This window comes from Camelus bactrianus, chromosome 3 (genome assembly GCF_048773025.1).
Source record: "Camelus bactrianus isolate YW-2024 breed Bactrian camel chromosome 3, ASM4877302v1, whole genome shotgun sequence".
In the NCBI taxonomy this organism is placed as follows: Eukaryota; Metazoa; Chordata; class Mammalia; order Artiodactyla; family Camelidae; genus Camelus; species Camelus bactrianus.
In genome coordinates, this window is record NC_133541.1 from 1,974,895 (window position 1) to 1,998,424 (window position 23,530).

Consider the following 23,530-nt stretch of genomic DNA (forward strand, 5'->3'; position numbering starts at 1 on the left):
GGGGGTCATCAGAGACCCCCTCAAGGCCAAGGGAGTTGTGTTTTGTTTCCTCGGTTTGGTCAAAGAGCACTCCCAAAACTGAATATGTTTCTAGTGCCCTGAGCTCAGACCTGCCCTGCTGCTGCAGGTGGAGCCCTGGCCTCCTTCCTGCAGCCCTGCAGGCCACCACCCTGGTCCTTACTCTGAGACTCTCGTGTCCTTCCCAGGGGAGACCAGGCCAACCTGCCCCCATCTCCTGGGTCTAACCCAGCTGTTACACATCCCGAGTGGCCCCCACCCAGCTTGCCCTCCCCTGCGCCCTCCCTGTCATCTGTGGTCTTCAGAGCCATCTGTGTGGAGACCTGTAGATGGATGTCACTCATTTTTGCTCCGTCACATGACTCTACCACCACCTATCCTGTTACTGCTGATGGCTTGTTCCCCACGCATGTGCACAGTGGATGGGGACAGACAAGTGAACAAAGAACCATGCAAGTTCTGTAAGGCATCAGAAGGGGATGGATGCTGCACAAATGGATTAGCTGGGGTCTTGTAGCCCAGGTGGTGGTTTTGTGGGCGAGGCAGCCTTTGAGCCTTGACAGGAACAGCAGACGGGGTAGGGGTGGAGATGGCCTGTGGGCTGGAGCCAGAGGGTGAGGAGAGGGTGGGGACGGGCAGGTCTGAGTGACAGGGGATCAGGGCAGGGCTTCCAGTGGAAGCAACCCTGGGCTGTGGTTCCAAGGTCTCATGGGCTACAGGGCAGGAGTGGTCCCCGGGGCCTCCCTAAGGACCATGCCAGTGCCGTGGTTCCTTCCTGAGTCTTGGCTGGTCCTCTACTGTCTGTCCTACACTTGTTTGCCCCTTTTTGGTTGAATTGTGGGTGTTACTTTAAAATTAAGGGAAGCAGCATTTCGTTAGTTACAGATTCTCTCTCAGTCTGTGGCTTGTGTTTTCATTTAGTGATTTCTTTAAAAAAGTACCAGTTTAAAATTTTAGCACAGCAAACTATCTTTTTCTTTATGGTTTATGTGTTTTGCATCTTAAAATAACTGACAGCTCCTCTGACTTAAAGCCCATTTTTTCCAGTATGAATATTGCCACACCAGCTTTTTTGAGCCTGGACTAGCCAGTGTGCAAACCCCTTCCACATCTAATCATTCTGTCCATTTATGATTAGGATGTTTTTCTCATAAATAACTGATTGTCTTAAAATCCATTTACTTGTGTTCTGAAAATTGGTATATTTGAACATATTTCTAGCTCTTATTTTGTAGTTACATATGATCCTTGGGCGTTTCTTTTCCTACTGTCCCTATGGGATGCTTGCATTTTTCTCTGCAGATCTAATGAAGTTGAAGCCAGGGCTAATCAATATTCCTGTTCTCCCAGAATAGACAGGATCTCAGGACGCTGTAGAAACACACCACCTCCCTCCTCTCTTTACTCCCACCGAGGCTGGGGGGGCCCTTTCTAGAAATGCTCCTGACTTGCTTCTGCTGAGGGGTTTCAGTGAGAGCTTCCAGGCTGAGGAGGCACTAAACCCAAGTGAAGTGCAGGCCCCCAGCTAGGAGTTCTTGGGGGGCCTTTCCTGACCCAAGGATCCCAGTACCTGGGATAAATTGCTTTTGGGGGATCTTTGTTTTCCCTGGCCCACTCTTGAACTGAGGATGCTTCCAAATGTTCTACAGTTATAATTTCAAACATAATTTTACCTTTTTGTTCACATCCTTCATTGCTCAGTTTGGTACTATTTTCATAAATTACTAGGGACAGATGAGATAATACTGGGATCACCACGCAGAGGGATTAGTAAGGAGCTGGGCCTTGGAAGGTGACCGCCGCTCAGCTGACTGGCAGGCTGTGGTGTGCGCGGAGACAGCAATGGGGGCTCCCACACCTCCACCTCCCCGCCCTGCCCTGTCTGCACGCGTGTGCTCACCCGCACGCTCTCCCAGGTGTGTGGCGTGGGGGTGTGTGTGTACGGGGTCTGTGTATGTTCACGTGGTGTGTGTGTCTGCGTGTCCACGTGTGTTTGTGTGTCCGCTGTGCGCGCTCGCGCCCCTGCCCCTCACCGCGCCGCCGCCCGGCTCTGCTCTCCTCGGGCTCCAGCCCCCCCGCGTCAGCCCCGGGCTCCCCGCTCCCGGGCCCCCCGGGCCCGCGATCTCGCCTACGCTCAGCGGGGACCCGCAGGTGCCGGTGCCAGCAGCCCAGGCCCCGCCCTTCCGGTCGCGAGGCCGGAAGCGGAAGTGCCCTCGGCCGCGAATTTCCGGGCGGCGGCGGCAGCGCGCAGGGTGAGGGGCTTGCCGCGGTCCGGCGGGCGGGTGGGCGGTGCTCGGTGGGGGTCGCTGTCCCCGCCGGCTGTCCCTTCCCCGGGCTCCAGCGGGTGCGGGCGCGGCCCGGAGGCGGCGCGGGCGGCTGTGGGGCTCCAAGGGGAGGCTGACGACGCGCCGAGGGACGGAGGGAAGGAGCAGGTGCAGAGCTGCCTGCGCGGCGACGGGCGAGGGGGCGCGCGGCCGCAGGGGGCCGTCCGGGCGCCGCCTCTGACGGCCGTGTGTCCCGCCCTGCGCGCCGGCGGCCGTGATCAGAGAAGGGAGCGAGGGCAGACGGCGGCCGCACCAGCCCCGTGAGCGCAGAAGGGCACTCGTGTACGGATGGGGGCCCTCTTTCTCGGGACCCTCGGGGTCTCCGACACGTGTGGGAATGGGGAGTGAGAAACGTCTCCGAGAAGCTCTGCGCAGGAAGCATGCGTGGAAGGGGACGTCTGACGGCTGAAGTCAGCCCTCCTCTGCCGGGCGCTCACCGCTCCCCTGTCGCCCTGGTGGGGGTGTCGGCGGAGCTGGCATGAAGGCAGGCTGGCTCGGTATCCGAGCACCTGTGCGCTGTATGCTGTACCTGAGCAGAGTGCCTTTTGCCCTCTCACCTGTGTTTACAATAGGAAATGGAATTTGGGGTAATGCAGACAGTGACGGTGCTGGAACTGAAGCTGGGCGTGGTGAGGTGTGAGCTGTCTCCGTGCTCCTGTGTCCTCACTGAGGCTCCCTGGCAGAGCCGCCCCGCCAGCATATTAAGTGAAGGCTCTGGAAATGAGAAAGTGGACCCATCTGGGGGAGAGAAGTGCCTTGGATACTGATATATTATATGATGAGGGGTCTGGGGTCCACATAGAGACGTCCTCCTTATGTTAATACCTATAGTTACCCTTTGTCCAGATAAAGGTAAAACTGAATTTGAACGTTTGTATTTCTCACCAAGGAGCTCATAATCCGAGTTAAGCTTTCTTTCAGGTTTATTGGATTAATGATCCCAAATGCTCTCCCTGTAGCTCCACGATGAACAGCTGATTGTTGGTGGAGGGGGTGAGTTTTGTACTTAACATTTCTACCTTCCTCATGCATCTTCCCCTCCTGTTCCCTGCCTAGTTGGCACACAGGGCACCTCTAGTATGAGAGGTGCAGGGATTCTGCCTGCTTTGCAACCATGAAGGAGACGGACCGGGAGGCTGTTGCAACAGCGGTCCAGAGGGTTGCTGGGATGCTTCAGCGCCCAGACCAGCTGGACAAAGTGGAGCAGTATCGCAGAAGAGAGGCCCGGAAGAAGGCCTCTGTGGAGGCCAGACTGAAGGTATAAGACCAGAGTGGCCACGGGCACCTGCTTCACTCCCAGGAGGGACAGGGCCTTTTATCTCGCCCTTCAGGTTCCTGCTTAACAGCATCATTGTGAAGATACGAAAAGAGACAGGCTTGAACACTACCTTTACTTAGCACTTTCCTTCCAACAATGTACTGCCAATCAGTAGATTTACAGGGAAGGCGATGGGAGTATTGAGAGCACTGAAGGAACCTTTTTAAGCATGGAAGTATGCATTTCACTTTTTGAAAAGCACTAGAATAATAACAGCTTTTCATATTTATTAAAAGCTCTTCTACCAACGGTCTCCAGAGGGCATTTTGTTTAGATCATTCAGCACACGCAGCAGTAGGCTGACTGTGCCAGGCGCTCTGCGGGCTCCGGGGTAGGAAGGAGGAGAGCTATTCACATTTATTAGAGTGTGTGAGAGTGAGGCAAGAAAGAAAACCAGTCTTTTATGATTTCGATTGGCTTTCAACAATTCATTTGGAGAGATGAGGTTTTATTAAAATAATGCACATCTGATATAGTTATTAAAACGTTAACATAGTAGTCTGCTATAGTGGACTGGCAACACAACAGTCTTGAGGATTTAAGAGATTCCTTTGAGGAAGTTAATTCTCACACGGATATGGCGATGAGGTCACTTCTCTGAAAACATCACATCATTAGCATCCAGGTAATGGCAGGTGTGATGAGACAGGAGGAGGATCCTTCATTTGTGCCAGCGAAGCAATCAAAGACCTGTTCGACTAATTTGAAACAATTTCATATCAATTTAAAAAACAGTTTGGACTTGTTATATTTTTATTCAGAAATTTAATCTGTTTTAGAATCTTGTGGGGTTAACTAACAGTCATCAGTAGTGACTTAGAAACCTTGTGTGGTCTGTTGTTAATTACTTTTAAACACAAATTAACGCTCCTGGGTGAAAGGTGTTCTTGGCTTTGATTGTGCTGCCTGGTCTTTCCTTGCCTGTTCTGTCCACTTGCTGCTGCTCCTTCTTGCCCTCTCCCTTCTGACTCCCTCTCCCTTCTGACTGTGCAGCTCCCCGGGTGGCATTTCCTGGGCCCTCAGTGTGAGTCTGAGTCTCACACGTACCAGTTCTGTGCAGTGGGGCCGGCCATCTTGGGGCTGAGCCTGGTTCTGGCTGAATGGCTGGACACCCCTCTCCCCTCAGGTTGATGAGCAAATCCTGACAGTTTCTCCCTCTAGACAAGACCTGTTAGGAAACCGAGGGTCGCCCGGGAGATCATATTTAGAGTCCTAAGGATGCCATTTCAGGGGCAGCCACCACCTGGGGTGTCCCTACGGTGGTGTCCCACATTTTCAGGCTGAAGGCTAGATGAGGAACTGTGAGATTTTCCCAGCAAAGCTGTGAAAGCCTAGTTCTGTGCTAAGACAGCAATGAAAAAAGAAAAAGTTCCTTGTGACTCAGATCCTTATTGGACTTTACTCTCTGCTCTGGGCATTGACTGTTCCCTGAACTGAAGCGTCTCTTCCCTGCATTTGTCCATGGCTGTCCCAGTTCCGCTTACCCCCGCCCCGCCCTTGTCTTCCCTAGGCTGCAATCCAGTCGCAGCTGGACGGGGTGCGCACAGGCCTGAGCCAGCTCCACAGCGCGCTGAGCGATGTCAAGGACATCCAGCGGTCCCTGGCCGACGTCAGCCAGGACTGGAGGCAGAGCATCAACACCATCGAGAGCCTCAAGGACGTGAAGGACGCCGTCGTGCGGCACAGCCAGCTCGCTGCGGCCGTGGAGAACCTCAAGAACATCTTCTCAGGTAGTGGACTGGGCGGGGCCACTGTGCTCCCCACGGCTCACATGTTTACTTGCTCTGTGGGAGATACGGGGGCGGTGTGTTTGTGGACCTGCTCGGAGTGGGTGAGAGGTGTGATTTTTGCCTGCACAGTCAGGTTCTTGTTTTGAACGGGGGTGGATGGTCAGTTGAGTAGGTAAAGACCAGAAGGCGGCTCGTGGTTCTGGTTTGTTAGGACAGAGGCACCGCCATGGGTAACGGACAGGCGCCGTGTAAGCGGCCTTCCTCAGCTGCAGGGCGGCTCCCCCGGGCCCTGCTGGTGCAGGGGAATAGAGGTGCAGCACACATCTGGGAAGAGCTCGCAGTCTGTGAGAGAAGCAGCGCCGTGTCCGGGCAGAGGGAGGGTGTGCACGGGACAGAGGCAGGAGAGAGAGGGGACACGGGGTGGGGCGTGCCCTGGAGTCTCTGTCATTATTGGAGCAGGCCTGGCGGGGTCCTCCGGCCTGGCTGAGGGGAGGGCCTAGGGGCAGGAGGGCGGGGGAGCGACCTTTGAGAATCAGCAGGAGGAGGAGTGTCCGTGGCCTGTTTGGGATCAGTGTTAGCAGGAATTCCCTTCTGGGGCTCCTGGTTGTGTTCAGCATGGCCCCCTCAGGCTCCACCCCCAGGGTCTGTCCCTCCCCTTGTTCCCTGGCCTCTGCCAGGGTCACCAGCATCCCAGCAAGAAGCCCTGGGATGGTCTAACCCTTGCCTTCCCTTATCTCTTGTCTGGTCTCGGCAGGTTCTCTCTGGCCTTCCCCAGACATGTCTGCACTTCCCCCAGCTCTGCTTGACCCTGAGTGTTCCCCTCCACTTACCACTGCACAGTGGCCTTGCTGCTGCCCCGTCACACTGTGGTAGTCTGCGTTCTGTTCCACCCCGTTCCTCTGGACCCTACGCCTGTGTCTGCCAGCAGCATCGTTGAGTGCATGGCCCCAGTCCCCTGTGCTTGCCCGTCTTCCTGTGGCTGTGTTCCGGGGCCCTTCTCAAGTCCCTCAGGAGTGACACCACTGCTGACTCCGCGGTGGGTGCTCGGGGGCAGCTCCTCTCGGTGACTGTTAGCTGCCTGGACTGGGACCGTCTCCCTGCCAGAGTCTCCTTTGTGACGTCTCACAGCCTTCTTGGCCCACTTCTCTCCTCCTGTCATTCCTGTTGGCCGGCAGCACTTCCTGCAGTTTGTGAAACTGCACAGCACCTGTAATGTGTGCTAAGTGAGGCTGAATGAAGCGAGGTGTGCCTGAGCTTGCTCTGCCCCTTTCTTCCTTTTCTGGGGCTGCACTGGGTCTGCCAGATGGTGTCCCCTGGGTCCCTCAGGCTCCGTCCACTCTTTTTCAGTCCTTTTTTCTTTCTGTTCTTCATACTTGGTCATTTCTCTTGTCCTGTCTTCAAGTTTGCTGATTTTTTTCTTCTGCTTGTTCAAATCTGCCTTTGAATCCCTAAAGTAAGATTTTCACTTGAGTTGTACTTTTTTACCACCAGAAGTTTTCGGTTTCTTTTAAGATTTCTTGTCTTCTCATGGGTATTTCCATTTTGTTCATGTATCCTTTTCTTGACTTCCTCCACATTTTCCTTTTGTTCTTTGAGCATCTTTGAGTTGTTCAGAGATCTTGTTTAGTCCACGGTCTAGTCTTTCTCAGGGATGGTTTCTGTGGGTTTATTTGCCCTTTGAATCTCTGTGCTTCCTTCCGTCTCGTGCGCCTTGTGACGCTCTTGTTGTTAAACACCAGATGTTTGGGTCCAGTATCGTGGTGACTCTGGGAATCAGATTTTCCTCTTTCCCAGGGTATGCTGGCTTTTGATTTTTTGTTTTTGTTTTTGATTGTTGTAGGCTGTCTCTGTTGAGGAACAGGCTGAGATGTAAACTCAAGGTTTTCTTAGGTCTTTTCTGAAGCTGTGCCTTTGCTGGTCATTTGCAGTCACTTTCTGAGCTCCCCTGTAGATGAGGCTGCTTTTGAATGTCTTGGTCTTTAACATCTGGTTTCCAAAAGGGAAAAAGAGAAAAACGAAGGGGAAAAATGGCAGCAGCCCTTTAAACCCCCTGGAAGCCACTTCAGCCAGAGGTGGGTGCGCAGCAGTGGCCCCGCCTCTGTGTCAGCACCTCTGTCACCAGAGCAGCGGTCAGCAGCCGGAGCACAGATCCCCAGCGTTTGGAGGACAGCATCCTTCTTGCCAACCTTGGCCCCCTTATTGCCAACCTTGGCCCCCTTAAGCTGTCTGCAAGCTGCTCCGGGAACACGTGGCAGGGGTGGTGGGGATGAGGGATGGGGGGTGGGTAACTGCTACTGTGCTAAGAGCTGAAATACACCCAGATCGCCCACAATTCACTGTCCAGGCCTCCCCTGGAAGCCTCAAGGGCCCAGTAGACTCCGGAGTTCCGAGTTACTTAGATTCTGTCTGTGCAGGGGTCGTGCAGGTGAGGGCAGACTCCCGGGGCTCCCGTCCCCGCCGTCTGCCCAGAACCTGCATGGTCCCTTGTCTGGGCTTTCTCAGTGCTGTTGTGTCTCTACCCTAGTGCCTGAGATCGTGAGGGAGACGCGGGACCTCATAGAGCAAGGGGCACTCCTGCAGGCCCACCGGAAGCTGATGGACCTGGAGTGCTCCCGGGACGGGCTGCTGCACGAGCAGTACCGCATGGACAGCGGGAACACGCGCGACATGAGCCTCATCCACAGCTACTTCGGGAGCACGCAGGCGCTCTCGGACGAGCTGGCCAAGCAGCTGTGGATGGTGCTGCAGAGGTGCCTGGGCACTGTTCGCCGGGACCCCACCCTGCTGGTCTCAGTCGTCAGAATCATCGAAAGGGAAGAGAAAATCGACAGGCGCATACTTGACCGGAAGAAGCAGACTGGCTTTGTGCCTCCAGGGCGGCCCAAGAACTGGAAGGAGAAGATGTTCACCGTCCTGGACAGAACTGTGACCACGAGGATTGAGGGCACGCAGGCGGGCACCAGGGAGTCCGACAGGATGTGGCTTGTTCGCCACCTGGAGATCATACGGAAGTACGTCCTGGACGACCTCATTGTCGCCAAGAACCTGATGGCCCAGTGCTTCCCTCCCCATTACGAGATGTTCAGCAACCTCCTGCGCATGTACCGCCAGGCCCTGAGCACACGCATGCAGGAGCTTGCGTCAGAAGACCTGGAAGCCAACGAGATCGTGAGCCTGTTGACATGGGTCTTGAACACCTACACGAGGTAACTGCGCCCTCGCACCATGTGCTTCTTGTCTCGTCCAGCTGTGAGACGTGCCGGGTCATCTCGCTCAAGGCGTCTGCTGGCTGATGGGTCTCTCTCCTGGCCTGTCTGCTCCCCAGGCCGGGCCCTGCCCTGCGGGCTCGCGCTTTGGTGTCGGTGGTGCCTAGGCCCTGGACTTCAGCTGTGCTGACGCCGGGTACTCACCGCGCTGACCCGCTTCCTCCTGTGGTAGCACCTGAGCGAGGGGTGGGGGGGTCACCCACTGGTCCCGTGACGCCCCATGACCTGCAGAGTCAGCTGGCTCTGAGGAGACACCAGCTCGCTTCTCCTGGCTCTGACAGCCCTGCGTTTGCTTTTTTCCCGCCGCTGTGCTGGGAAGACCAGTGTCTTTTCTGCATTTCAGCCTTAAGGTTTTGTCGTAAAAGGGGCGTGAGCCACTTTGTGCACGTCTCAGCTTGAGGGAGGGTCTGAAAGGCCCTCCCAGTGGTGGCGGTGCTTGAGGAGGGGCCTGCAGAGAGGAGGACACAGTATCCCAGCCTGTCTTGTTGCTAGTTAGAACTTAAGTAAGCCTCTCATTCTAGCAGTAGCTTTTGGGATATTTCTGTTCGTGTTTTGTTTTTAGGTAACTATTTATAATAAAGGATATGTGCATTTTCCACAGAACATTGTAAAGAAAGGAACCGTGACCACCGTGGTGGTGCGGCTTTACCGTGTGGGGCCCGGGCCTCATTGCCTCCTGCGCTGCCCCCCGTGATCTGGGGTTCCTGCACGCGGGTCCCGGTGGGCCACCCCTGAGGGGCACAGCCACCGTCCCGTGGACTTGAGGGATTTGAGGCACAGGGAGGACCACCCCCGAGGGCGTGCGGCTAGGGCTGGGGAGCAGGTTGGATTCCGGGCTCCGGGCGTGCCTGTGCTCTGGCCCAGCCGCTGGGTGAGTGCTGTGCGCCCGCGCGGTTCACGCGGCACGTCCTAGGTGCTGGTCTGTCCTTGGAAACTTTGACAGCTTCGTGTGGGTCACCACGTTCTGTCACGTGGGACTTCCTCACAAGGAAAGTTGAACTGCTTTCATGCTAGACACATTTTCAGGCTGAATTACAGTTCTTGGGCAAAAATAATCTAGATGGTCAATAGTTTTTTAGCATTTGCAGACGTTCATGCAGAATTTTCTCACTCAGGAGGACCTTAGATTTCTTATGGGTGGTGGACTAGCTGTTAGTACTTTCTTGTGGATAAGGCATGAGTTTTCTGAGCAGTCGGACCTTGGACTTACAGGAACCCAGCCACACCCCTAGGTATTATATGTTTTTTATAAAAGTGTTTTTCTGAGGCTCGGTCCACATCCCCATCTCCCTAGGCACGAGATGCTCTTCCTTGCTGCCTCGTGTGTCGGCACAAACATCACATGCTCTCTGCTCCGGTCCTTGGGTCCTTGTCACCTTGCAGGGATCAGCAGTGCCAACCTTAGTGCTTGTCTGTTGTTCGCTGCTGTCCTGTCAGCCCCTCCCGTCTGCCAGGCCCCCGTCTCCCTGGAGGCGCCCCTGGGGGAGCAGACGCCTCACCCCTGGCCGCCAGGCCTGCCTCCCCTCCCACCGCCTCGGGGGTGGCTGGGCATGTGCACGTCTGAAGTGGCAGCAGAGCGCGCTGTTGGCCTGCAGCAGGTCTGTCTCACCCCTGGTCTTCCCCATAGTGCGGAGATGATGGGCAACGCGGAGCTGGTCCCGGAGGTGGACGCCAGCAACCTGGAGCCTTTGCTTTCTCCGAACGTGGTCTCTGCGCTGCTGGACACGTACATGTCGACGCTGACTGTGAGTGGGAGGCGAGCGTCCCAGGCAGGCGGTGTCTGGTGCACAGACAGCCAGGGGGCAAGGGCAGGCGCCGGACCCTGTCTTGGCATTGACTTCCCAAGCACGTGAGGGCTGTTTCTGGAAAGTGGGTGCGGAGATGTGTGTTTGCCAGTGAGGTGAGGAGAGGAGAGTGGCCCTTCTCTGGCCCTGGATTTAGAAGCTGTCTGGGGCGTCCATCCTGCAAGTGGGAACCTCCTCTGGCTGGAGGATGAGTCTGCCGGTCTCAGTGCTGAGCCTGGGAGTGGGAGGAGGGTAGGCAAGGGATGGAATGCCGCCCGGTGACCTCCAGGTGGCTCCAGAGTAAGATGCCATGGTTGGGGTCTGCTCCTGGGACATGGTGAGCCTGACACCAGCCAGTGCTGACCGGGGCTCTGATGCAGTGCTGGGAAGCAGGGCAGCCCTGTGCTCCTGAGGTGACAGTGGTGGGTCTGGTCTCCAGGGATGGGCCTGCCTCCAGCATGACCGTCGTCCAAAGGGTTAAGTCGACAGAGGCTGGGGGACACCGCCCAGTGGAGGTGGCTCGAGGGGTGGTCCCAACTGGTGTCCCCTTGCTTGGGGACAGAGCTTCCCTCTGCAGCTGCTCCACTGAAGAGCGGCCTACTGACTCCGAGGCCTGTTGTCTTCTCCCTTCCTGGCCCAGTCGAACATCATTGCCTGGCTGCGGAAGGCCCTGGAAACAGACCGGAAGGACTGGGTGAAGGAGACTGAACCCGAAGCTGACCAGGACGGCTACTACCAGACCACACTCCCCGCCATCGTCTTCCAGGTGCGCCCGGCCTTGGCCAGTCCTGCGCGGCCTGGGTTTGCGGGCTCACAACACACAAGCCTGCTTGTGCAGAGACGGCGAGAGCCTGCCGCTCTCCGGATTTGAGGACCCGGGGGCCGGGCTTGCCAGCGCTCCGCAGTCCCATGGTCGCTGTTGCTGTTTTTCTGATGTATTTGGTCTTAAACCAGAACCTAACTATATGTTATGTGTGTGTGGTGCTCAGGTTTGAGTTTGCTTGTTTGTTTCTCGATGTAAATGCCCAGGATTTGTCTTCGTAAATGCTACCTAAGTGAGTAATCTGACGCATCTAGGGACGAGTCCTCTAGATTTCAGCCATCATTATGAGTGTGTTTTCGCAGCTGGCCTGCTTCTCGGTGCCCGGCACCTGCTGGTGTCCCCTGCTTTCCTTCCCCTCCTGGCCGCCCACCTTCCTCTGATAACAGTAGCTGGTGGTGGGTGGGCTGAGTCGACTTGGGATGGTCTCCTTCTGCTGACACGGCTTGGCTGCCCGCTGGGCTCTGGGTGATCCTGCTTGTCAGCGGCACACCGGGCTCCCCCTTCCCCTCATTCTGGGGTGAGCTCTGCCCTCTGGCCCTTCTCCATCTTACCACATCTGGCTCCCCTCAGCTCCTGTGAGTCCTAGTTCTTAGGAAACCCACGTCACAAATGACTGCCCGGCCCCTGGTTCCCACGTGACCCCAGCCACCCCAGCCACCCCGATCCCCAGGCCCCTCGTCTCCTGGTGAGAACGCACACTGCCCCCTTTGTAGGCTAGCCGTTTGCAAGTGATGAGGAAATGATTCACTAGGTTTTACCCAGTGGGAAAGTTTTGTTTGTTTAACTAGCTTTATTGTTTTTCAAGTGGTTTCGTTTTTTTCTCTGAATTTGGATAATCTTAACTACCAGGCAGCAGATGGGGGCTTACATAATGGGAAACTTGCACTCTTGTGAGTTTGTATCAGAATTCATAAGTTCTCCAACTTTTAGATGTTTGAACAGAACCTTCAAGTCGCTTCTCAGATAAGTGAAGATTTGAAAACGAAGGTACTAGTTTTGTGTCTTCAGCAAATGAACTCTTTCTTAAGTAGGTATGTATTCTTGCCAGTGTGCTCATTTAGAGTGTGTGTGTGTGTGTGTGTGTGTTTTAATGAAAAGCAAAAATTTGTATCAAAGAATTCAACCCTGGATTCCCTATAGATACCTCCTTTGTTACGTAGAATTTGAGCCTTTTCCTACTATCTTCCCTTTGAACTGATTCCACATCCCCTGAGGTCCCAGACATGCTTTTGGCGTGGGGGGGCGCTGCCGCAGTGCGGCGTCAGAGCCCCCTTCAGGCAGCGTCCCCGTGTCCTGGTTCCACCACCAGCAGAGCCCGCCCTCCACGGCAACACCTCCTCCCTCGGAATTGTTCCCAAGGAAGGTTTTCCAGTGTACACAAGCTTAGAAAGAAAGGCGTAAAGAACTTACCCCATCATCTTGGTTCAAAAGCCATTCCCTTTGAAGCCACCTCGCCTCTCCTGGTTTCCCTCCCCTCACTCTGCGGAAGTACAGGTGACTTGAATGATGGGTGGGACGCTGACCACCTGGGGCAGCGGGAATGCACGCTCACGGCCCTGCAGCCCTGCCATCGGGGTTCTGCACCCACACTCCACCCGCCTCAGGTGGCGCGGTGCTGTCGTGGGAACCGGCTGTGTGTGAGCGGACCCGCGCAGTTCACACCCATGCTGTTCCAGGGTTGGCTGTCCTTTAGAGCAAATCCCAGACTTTGTGGCCTTTCATCTGCTACCCTAACTACTGTGCCTCTGGCCCGTGTGAAACGTGCACAAGCCTTCTGGGGGCCCATCCGGCTGGAGGCCCATCCATCCGGGGGACCCAGCCAAGTTTGTGTTGGGTTTTCCTGCTGATCTCGAGCCTGTCTGCTTATAGCTGTGTGCTCGGACCAGGCTGGCAGAGGCTCTGCCTCGTGGGGCACAGTACAGCAGCCCCCCAGGCCCCTGGTTTGTGGGGACGCACAGGTCATCCTGCACAGCATCTCCTGGCCTGGCCCTCGAGGGGCTGTTTGCCCCCAACCACAGGTTGGCTCTGAAGGCTGTGGGGCTCCTCTGTGCTTACTCACTGCTTTGCAAGGGCCTCACATTATGTCTGTCAGGGGACGCAAGTCCCTTGTCCCTCGTCCTGCTCTGGTGGCTCAGTGCTGACAGCAGGCCCCTCACCTAGAACCCTGTTGGCTGGCCATCCAGGGGGTCAGGGCCTGAACCCCCAAGCCTGTCCGTCCGTAATGGTCGTGGCCTGAGTTAGACACCTTGTTGGAAGAATGAGGTGGGATTTTTCCACAAAGGGGAAGTTTTCCTCATCAGCCTTAGTTGTTTGATTACCTGAGCCCCACTTCGGACAGAAAGGTGGAAAAATGCTTTATCATGTCCCTTCAGTTGCCCATTTTCAGTTTGCTCTTTTCTTAAGATCTACTGTTTTACTGTTCTTCTACCCCACGCATTTGAGAATCCCCATCGTAAGTTCAAAACGAAATATGTGGGTATCTCAGTGGTTTGTATTCTTGACTCCTTAAAGAATCTAAGTTATTTTTAATTTGATTTCTTCAGGGAAAGTTTCAGAAAAGGACATTTGTCTGACACTTGGTAGTGTTCCCAACACTGTTGTATGTGTTTCTAGATGAGTTATATGTCAGACAAAATAAAACTTTCCAAGTTACTTGCATGTATTTCAGAATGTTTCTATAATCAAAATATGAGCCACATTTCAAAGCCTGATGTGAAATTAAATTTTAATCCATGTAAGATGATTAACTTCTCTGTTCTTCTGTTAGTGTAGTTTGCCTCCGCCCTACAAATGTTTTGTTTTTAAAGACTCATCTGGTCAGACATTAGTGATGCAGAATTCATCTGTCAGGCGTAATGTCTGCGTGGTGCCGCAGACCCTCGGGGTTCTTCTGTGCTCTGACGCGGGCTGTGTGTGTCCCCAGGTACCGGGAGGAGGCGCAGGTGTACAAGGAGGAGCACCTGAGGAACCGGCAGCACCCGCACTGCTACGTTCAGTACATGATCGCTGTCATTAACAACTGCCAGACCTTCAAGTGAGGGGCCTGGGGGCGCGCCAGGGTGGGGGCAGGGCCGGATCGAGGTCCCCTCACCCAGCCCTCACTGCTTCCTTGCAGAGAATCCGTAGTCAGTTTGAAGAGGAAGTATCTGAAAAGTGAGGGGGAAGCAAGTGTGTCCCTGAGCCAGCCGAGCATGGACGGGCTTCTGGACGCCATCGCCAAGGAGGGCTGTGGCAGCCTGCTGGAGGAGGTCTTCCTGGACCTGGAGGTGGGCGCTTTCTCCTCCCACCACAGGCGGCCTGAGCCGCGTGCACATTTGTCTGCGGCGGGGGTCAAGCCTGTGCTTCTCTGGGCCGTGGGTGCTGCGTGTGACGCAGGCCCGCATTGGGGGCCCGCTGGCGGGTAATTGGGTAGAGACATCTGGTAAAACTCAGAGACCGAGCTACTCGGTGGAATGCCAAGTAGAAACAAGGCTGATTGTGCTCATTAGCAAATCCTCGATAGAAGAGCCATACTGGGAGCACGTGCCGGCCGCACACACTTCACAAGGCTGGGCTGGGTTTTGAGCCAAGGTGCAGAACACTGTCTGACCAAGTGCGCTCAGATCATGTCAAAGGCACAACACACGATGAACAAGTAAGTGTACTTCAGAAATACAGGAATGGCTCGGCATTGTCTAGAATTGGTGGAAACCAGAATATACTTTAAAAATAGAACCATGATCATCTTGGGTCCTGCTGGGTAGGAACTCTTGGGGTGACTGGTGGGATAATTCTGTCATGTCTGTAATTTTCTCGAAAGTGGTTTAGAAAACAGATGACATGTATGCATTTAAAATTACTTCACAGTATTAGAAAAGACAAAATGAAAGGGAAATAGACAAAAGACACAGAGAACTATTTCACAAAGATTATAAACGTCCTAAAATGAAACAAAACAGTCTTACGTGTCCTCTTCAGAGAAATGCAGATCAAACTGAATATTCCTGTTGCTTAGCAAGACAGCAGGGATTAGGAACATTGCTACCACGTGGGGTTGAGGGCACGAGAAGAGAGACTCGTATTCGCTATAGAACTGTGAATCGGTACAGTGTTTGGAGACAGTTTGGAAACCATTATCGAGGTTTTAGCTGCATACTTTCTGACTGAGCAGTTCCACTTTTAGGAATTTCACCTAAAGGTAGATTCACTGCAGCATTTTTTGTAATTGCAGAATGTGAGAAATTTTAACTGTCTGTCAGAGTTGGTCAGTAACAGAGAATCCACATAATAAATGGATGTAGTCAGTTAAGATAAAATGTGTATGCACCAATACCTACACTGAGTGTAGCGTAAATCTCATGTAGTTAAAGTGTGTATTTGCAGAGTGTTACAGGAGTATTGCTGTCACAGTCGGAAGGAACGTCAGGCAGATGCAGGAAGGTGGGCCCTGTGTGCCACCCTCCCGATGACTCAGTCACGTGGGGACAGTGTCCAGGGGTGTTTTCTGTGGTCTGTGCTTTCAGCAACATCTCAGTGAGCTGATGACGAAGAAGTGGCTGTTAGGCTCGAACGCCGTGGACATCATCTGTGTCACCGTGGAAGACTATTTCAATGATTTTGCCAAAATTAAAAAGCCTTATAAAAAGGTAAGAATGTGGGCACAGTCGTGTGGAGTCCAGCTGGCATCTTGTGTAGAGTTCAGTGTCACTAGTTCTTTGAAGTTCATGGGTGGTTTTATTAACCCAAGGCAGGTCAGAGAGGTCCGTGCCTGAAGATGAGAGAGAGGTGGAGGTGACAGGGCATCTAATAACCTCGCTGCCCCCGACACCCCACTAAAGCCCACACTGACCTGGCTGCAGCCCCAGGATCCTGTGGGTGGTAAGGACCCTCCAAAGGAGGGTGGGGGCAGCGGCCGTGGCTCGGATCAGAGGCCTCTCCATGACCCTGCTCAGCCTACAACGAGGCTGCCGGCCTTTCTCCACCCGGCAGAGGCCTGGGAGCTCCTACCAGGCACAGGGGACACCCGGGGACCATGTGTGGAAGCCGCCTTGGCTGCCTGTCTCCCAAGGTCCTGTTCCCGGCCCATGCTTAGATGGCTTTTCCTGGGGTGTTGGGGGTGTTCTCAGAGCCATGTGTAATTCTGCTGTCTTTGCTTTAAAGTCAGGCTTTCTGTCTGATGCTGGTTTATGGAAGTGAGTGGTTTTGGTATATGGAGAACTTTGTGAAACTTTCTCGCTGCCCCAGGACGTGTCTCCAGACCCCTTCAGTTCCCCCGTGGACAGTGGTTTCATCCTCTGGTTCTTACATGCCCGTGTGTGCTCTTCGTCCTGCAGCCCTGGCTTTGTCTGACTTTGACTCGTAATCTTAAAGGAGATTCCTCCAGCCCATCCCCCGGTGGTCCCTGTACAACTGTCAGGGAACCTTTGGTGGTTTAGAGGTCGGTGGGGCCAGCTCTGGTCAGTTTTGAACTTCCTGTTGCTTGTACAACTTTTGGTTCCACCTTTTATTTTTAGATACTGTGGACTGGGATTTAGTAGTTGGTGTCTGATGTGCCTCTGTGTGTCGTCCTTGGGCTTGGGCTTGTGGGCTCAGCCAGCCCCCAGCCTGGGCGGCTGCCTTGGCACACACGGCCCTTCGCCTGGCTCAGCTACGGGTCCCTGCAGCTGCTGGGTGCCGTCTCCCCTTGCCTCGCGTAGAATGCCCCAACTCAGTGCAGGGAGCAGAACCTCTCAGCCTCCCCGCAGACCCGACTCCTGGGCTCTGGGCTCCAGTGCCTCATGTCACATCCTCATAGCTGTGCTGCCATGTTTGGGGTGACTGCCCAGGTCCATCTTCCACTAAGGGTGGGCTCCCCAGAGGAGCGTGGTCTTCTCTGAAGCTGACCTCCACACGTGGGCTCAGGATTCATCTTCCCTGAAGCGCCTGTCCTACCACATCCAGAGGCTGGCAGCTGGTCAGCCTTCCATGCACGAGGTGCAGTGTGTGCTTCCTGCGCATTAGGCCTGTGCGCCCTTCCACCTGTGAGGGGCAGAGCGGGGGCCTGGCCCAGGTCCCGACTTCTCCCACTGAACCCACACTCCGTCCTGGGGGTAGGAAGCTCAGAGACGCGTACAGGACGGCAGAGCGAGGAGGAGTAGACCCGAATCCCTCCGGGCGGCCCGTGAGCACCTGGATGGGTCTCTGCAAAGCAGGTGCCGTGCCAGCGCCCACTCCTCACATGTGGCGGGAAGCCGTCCCGCAGTGAGTCTGAGGGTGACGCGTTGGTGAGGCTGCCAGCCGGCGTCCTTCTGGGAGCGTGATCCTGCTGGCTTTCTGGAACGGACACACACATCTCTGCGTGAAGCAGGACCAGTGGGCACCACCCCGTGAGGCTCGTGGCCAGCCAGTGCGTTTGCCTGTGTTGCAGTCACAACCATTTCCACCTTCCTTTCAGCATTTACTTTACGGAAATACAGTGAATGCTGCTGGGATTTTCTAAAACGGCGATCATAATAAAATCACAGACGTGCTTGTTTTGCTTGATTTGTTCACTCTGAACCGTGTGTCGATGACAAGCGGGAAGGACACGCTGCCTGGTCACGTTGGCTTCTGCCTGACTTAGTGCCCAAGTCTGACCGTGTGTTTGCCCCTCAGAGGATGATCGCCGAGGCGCACCGGCGTGTGGTGGTGGAGTACCTGCGGGCCGTCATGCAGAAGCGCATCTCATTCCGGAGCGCTGACGAGCGCAAGGAGGGTGCCGAGAGGATGGTCCGCGAGGCCGAGCAGCTGCGCTTCCTGTTCCGGAAGCTGGCGTCTGTGAGTGCCGCCCGCCCGCTGCCCATCTCAGGCCCTGGCCAAGTCAGGGCAGTCCCGCCGCCTGTCGGTTTCCATCCTTAGGACCTTTTGGGCCAGTCAGTCAGGATCAGTCACGTCAGGAACCAGCTCACCTGTTGGTTTCTTATTCTGTAAACTGACCCTGTGGTTGAGGGCCAGGCACTGGGGACGGCGGCTCATGAGAGGTGCCTGGCACATCCTGAGCTGCGGGGCTGACTGCAGGGCCCAGTCACAGGCCAGGGTGCTCCCACCCATCTCCCCACCCCATCTCTGCTGGGTCCTCCCGCGAGTGCATCCTGAGGTGTTTCCCTGAAAGAGGTGGGTGCCAGGCTTGCCGGCTAGGTGGCCTCGGCCGGAGAGGGTGTGACAGAGACTTGGGCATGTGTTGTGCTGAGCATGTCCATGCCCTGTCTTGCAGGGGTCTGGGGAGGATGTGGATGGGTACTGTGACACCATCATCGCCGTTGCAGAAGTCATCAAGCTCACGGACCCTTCTCTGCTCTACCTGGAGGTCTCAACTCTGGTCAGCAAGTACCCAGATATCAGGTATGGTGGGGCCCTTTCCGAGATCATGGGGAGGAGGGAGAGCCTCAGGCAGTAGGTGTGAGCCTGGTGGGGTGAGTGTGGCATGTCTGGGCTCCTGCAGGGACCAGCGTGCAGATGCAGTGTGGGTGGAGTGGGCCTGGGACACAGTAATGGTGCAGCTGAGCCGAGGTTCTCACACCTCCTGGTGTCGGACGGAGCCAGCGTCACCGGGCTAGTGCACTGGGGGGAAGCCAGCAGAGCAGAGTGGTTTCGGGAGGCTCACCTTGTGCTGCGCTTGAGGTGGATTCAGAGATGGAAGCCAGGGCCCCTCCGTGTTGGGGGTAAGGAGGGAAGGGCTGTAGGCTTGCTGGCTCCCCACTGCCTCAGCCGGCCCTCTCTCTCTGCCATTGCTCTGGGCTCGTGTTAGTGGAGAGAACTGGTGGCTGTGTGCCTTCCAGGTCCTCCCGCCCTAACTAGGCCATCCATTCAGCAAACATTCAGAGAAGCAACGCTAAAAACCTGTGCAGTTGTAGACTGAAAGAAAGACCAGGGTAAGATGGAAACTCAGTCTTTAGTGCCCCTGGTGTGACAGGGGAGACGCCTTTTCTGGAGCCCTCGGTGGGGGACTAGAGTCAGCTTGGGCTGAGAGGCTGCAGGTGCACCCCTGACGGCCCTTCCCCAGGGACGAACACATCGGTGCCCTGCTGGCCATGCGTGGGGACGCCAGCCGGGACATGAAGCAGACCATCATCGAGACGCTGGAGCAGGGCCCGGCCCAGGCGAGCACAGACTACGTGCCCATCTTCAAGGACATCGTGGTTCCCAGCCTGAATGTGGCCAAGCTCCTCAAGTAGCCAGTTCTGACCCACCTTGGGTGTCGTCCGGGGCAGCCCAGTGAGCAGGGCTCGGGGTGGAATGCCCTCCTCACCTCTGCACTGTGCACACACGTCCGAAACTGCTCAATAAAGAGTAAACTGCAGGGAAACAAGGATGTCTCATTTTAGGTCTTCTTCTTGGCCATGGTTCTGTGACACCCAGAAGCTGCTTTAGGTTGTCAAGACGCATGACCTCTGCCAGGGCCCCGCCTGGGGCCCCCACGTGCCCCTAGAGTTGCAGCCTCTCTTCTGCCCCCCTTGCCTTCTGGGGTCGGCTGGGGTCTGGCGGCCCCCCCGACTCCACGGGGCAGACCTGGCATGGGCGGTGTGGCGGGTGACCCTTGAGCGCCAGGCCTGTGAAAGCGGACATGGATGCAGACGTTTGGTGCGTGTTTCAGGTTCTGCGAGCTGCTGTTCCTGACAGTCCCTGAGCCTCCTTTTCTGTCCCTACACAGCCTCTGCCTCATTTTTCAAATCAGTCGTTACTTTTACACTAAGTTAATTGCAAGGCTGCTTCTGGAGTAAATGTGAGCCCTCCTGGCTCCGGCTGGACAGCTTTGCTCCGCCGGGCTGGGCCTGGGTTGGCGCACGTTGACGGCTCTGGCTGAGGGGTGGAGGAGCTCGCCCCGCTGCTCCTCCGGCAGGTGCCCTGCATCCTGGTTTCAGGAGGGAGAGGCGTCCGTGGTGGACGTGCCGTGTCCTGCCTTCCCCTGTGGGATGTGTGTGCGGTGTTGATGCTGGGTGAATGCTGTGCTCTTATTTCACCCTCAGTAGTTGTGAACATTTCCCAGGCAGGACTTCCTGCCTCCTCCACCGGCCTTGTCTTGAGCCTGCAGAGGTCCGTGCCTTTCCTCCCAGGCTCTAGACCCCGCTGTCTTGGCCCACTTTTTTTCAGCCCCGGGCCCACCTGCTTTGGGCCACTCGGGTGTGGCAGGAGCTTGATCCTCCCACTCTGGCTGGGTGGGGCCTGCCCCTGTGTGCAGTGAGTGGTGTGTGTCCACTGCCTCTACTGGGGAGGGACCAGTTCCCAGGGCCCAGAAGCCTCTTTGTGCAGTCAAGGGGCTGTCACGCGTGCGTGCGCGCACATCCAAGGCAATCTCAGCGCCAGGATGCTGTCTGCATGCAGGAGATGGCTCCTTAAATCCTCCTTGATATGATTTCTCACTTAGAAACAAAGTTTTCACCCCAAAATGCCTTAAAACATTTTTAATAGGCTTTATCAAGCAGTCCTTGTAGGGTCTGTGGTGGCCCCCTGCCCGGACACTGCCAATAGCAAGTGGGGCAGCTCTTTAAGGCACGTTGATTGTGATTAGGGTTACACAGTCTGACTAGATTACATTCACAGAATTAGCATCCACAATTTTCACCCCTCCTAACTTGAAATACATTTCAGTGAAGTTCCTCAAGTCTCCTTTCACAATAGAAGACCAACAGCACAGTTATGTGAGCACTGTTACAAAATTATTTTCAAGAAAATACGGACGTGAGAAATGACTCCTAAATTTGTGTCTACCACAAAGTAGGCCAAAGTTCAGTATTAAATAAATAGGAATTCTTTCCTAATAAAAGAATTGATAATGGTTTTCCTAAGGAAATACATTCATAAGACTTTGTTTACATTGTTTTACAATGCCATGAAACGTATCCACAGCACTAGGGTTTATAACACTGTCACCAGACCAGTCTCAAGCCGAAATGGCCTGGAACCTCCGTTCAGGTATCTGTACTTCGCTGTGCAGGTCAACAAACAGGAAACCTGCCCACCCACCACAGAGGACACCGGCCACAGAACTGGCCCAGGAGAGGTTTGTCACCTGGCGGTTTAGTATCTGCAGCATCCAGGAACCGCCCCGAAGCCGCTTTCCCCGGCTCAGCCTCCGGCCCTGCAGCGGTGAATCAGCCAGCGGTCCAGGGAGTTGTTAAGGCAGCTGGAGGTGCTGGACCAGCCAGGCTGTGGACTCTGGACGACCCACTCCCACCGAGTGTAGGCAGAGCTTGTACCTTCCTCCAGGTTTTGTTGGGCAGACAATGGCTGGATTTTGTGCTCACGGGGTTGCTCAAAGTGGATGTGGGTGTGGGGAACAAGCCCTGGAAAGCACATGTCCCTCCTGTAGTGTGACGACCGGGCCAGTGGTTCCAGGAGAGAGCAGATGCGCCATCAGCCTACAGAGCTGACTGGGTGAACACTGCGCCTTCCCTGCTGTCTAGTGTTTTTCTCAACAGCAAAGTGTAAACTTCCCATAAGAGATCGATGTGCAGCTCTGAAACCACAAACTGCTTGTAATCCTCGCCTGTGACGCAGTGAGAACGCACATCGTGGGAACGTGGTCTCAGCACAGCATGGACGGTTCCCTGAGCAGGGCTGAGCCTGGCTTTAGAGATGCTTCTACGAGTCCACTGTCCCTTTACTGCCCCACAAGCCCTCGTCTGAGGAGGTGAGGGCCACCTCCCTGCGTCACTGCACAGTGCCTTACCTCCCCCCTCCAGAGGACTGGGGGCTCTGTCCAAGTCCCCGTGGCCCCCCAGCAGTGGTGAGATGCCTGAGCAACCATCCGGCCCGGGTCCATTGAAAGACCTGCTGAGATTCTAAACAAGACTGCTGAGCAGAGGCCTCACCCACTCTGCTGGGGCTGTGTGGGCACACCCATGCAGCTGGCACAACCCCCTACCCATCCTGGGCCATCTGCCAGTGTCAGGTAGGACCACTCAGGCCAGATACCAGGTGTCTGGGGACAGGACAGCACCCAATGCCCAGAGGTCACCACACCAAGACTAGGGTGTGCAGGACAAGCCCTGGGGCTGGGCATCTCAGCACAAAAAGGATGCTCAAACAGGATGTTCCTGCAGTTGCACCTGTAGCCCATGTGACAGGTGGCTGAAAGGCCTGGTGAGTGGACATGAAGATACCCCACACCCCGCCCTATGGGGGGGGGGGGGCTGTTGCCCTCCCTGGGTGCTTGGAGAGAGGCCAGCCTTGGTCTGGAATCCTGGGTTGGTATCACACTAGGTAAATCTCATTTTGTTTGGGTCTCAGTTTCCCCAGCACTGCTGATGAAAATGGACACGAGGTGGCAAGAACTCAAGCAGAGAATATCCCTGAGTCAGGATGACAATGGAAACAGTAACACACAAGTGCCAGCTCAGTTCAAATACAGGACAGGTGGATAGAGGGACCACAGTGGAGTCTCCTGGCAAGAATGCCCGCACTCAAAAGGTGGAGGAGGCACATGGCCCACTCCCTGGCCCAGAGGGGCCTCTCCATACGGACCCCAAGGAATTCGGAGATTCCAGGCCTTGCAGCACATTTGGTCCCCTGAGAGTCCGGCTCCTGTCCATCCGAGCACTCACCTGGATGGGTGAGTGCCCAGGGCTACTCCAGGCCACCGGAAGACTCCTGGGGAGTGAGGCCATGGAGGGGATGACTCCAGGCAATGACCCAGGGATGACCATGAAGGGATGACCCCAGGTGGGCCCACCCGTGGCGGGTGGAGACCCCTGAGGGCGAGGTCGTGGCGGGGCATTCTGGGGCAGAGAGAGGTCATGTGTGCAAACCCAGGGTGGGGGTATCCATGGTGGGGTGGAGACTCCTGGGAGGCGAGACACTCCCGGGGCGAGGTCGTGGGTGCAGAGCACGGATGGGCTGCCGTCACAGCGGCGTCTCCTCCTGCTCCAGCGCGTGCGGCGGCGCGTGGCACGACGGCTGCAGCGACGCGAGCTTGAGCAGTGCGGGGCGGCGGCGCGCGCGGGGCCGCTGGAACGAGCGCCGGCTGTGCACGCGCCGCGCTGCCGCCGACCGCGCGTGCGCGCCCATCAGCCCGCGGCGCTCTGGCCCCGCCCCCGGCTCGGGGTCGGACGGCGCGGCGGGGACGGGGCTTCGGGCGGTGGGCGGCACCTGTGCGGTGCTGGGCGGGGCCGGTAAGGGGCTGGGCGGGGCTGGGCTTGGGGCACGCACGCGCGGGGGCTTCTCGGTGGCGGGTGGGGCCTCCCGTCCGGTCAGCGGGGCGTCCGAGCCAGTGTCACCTGCGGGAGAAGCGGGCGTGAGCGCGGGGCCGCAGGGCAGTGTCATGCCCCTCCG

At 55.9% G+C, this 23,530-nt stretch overlaps 2 protein-coding genes across 3 annotated transcripts in view; one reads left to right on the forward strand and one right to left on the reverse strand.

Annotated features, from left to right (window-relative positions):
* Window positions 1–2,207: 2,207 nt before the first annotated feature.
* EXOC3 (exocyst complex component 3) lies at window positions 2,208–19,568 on the forward strand. Of its 2 annotated transcripts, none has more exons than XM_074355506.1 (13): window positions 2,208–2,270; window positions 3,399–3,600; window positions 5,171–5,390; window positions 7,915–8,596; window positions 10,284–10,401; window positions 11,081–11,206; window positions 12,194–12,294; window positions 14,187–14,297; window positions 14,379–14,529; window positions 15,766–15,888; window positions 17,876–18,037; window positions 18,474–18,601; window positions 19,263–19,568. In XM_074355506.1, exons 2-13 carry the CDS (start codon window positions 3,457–3,459, stop codon window positions 19,432–19,434), a joined length of 2,238 nt encoding a protein of 745 aa, XP_074211607.1. In that variant the 5' UTR covers window positions 2,208–2,270; window positions 3,399–3,456; the 3' UTR covers window positions 19,435–19,568. The 2 variants fall into 2 exon arrangements, with proteins under 2 accessions (XP_074211607.1, XP_074211614.1); XM_074355513.1 differs by lacking the exon at window positions 2,208–2,270 and adding an exon at window positions 2,319–2,450.
* A 1,078-nt stretch (window positions 19,569–20,646) lies between these two features.
* The window catches only part of SLC9A3 (solute carrier family 9 member A3), a 41,458-nt gene continuing 38,574 nt past the window's right edge, over window positions 20,647–23,530 (reverse strand). The window contains exon 17 of the mRNA XM_074355492.1: window positions 20,647–23,475. Coding sequence (XP_074211593.1) covers window positions 23,472–23,475 — 4 coding nt within the window. The 3' untranslated portion in view covers window positions 20,647–23,471. The remainder of the gene's footprint in view (window positions 23,476–23,530) is intronic.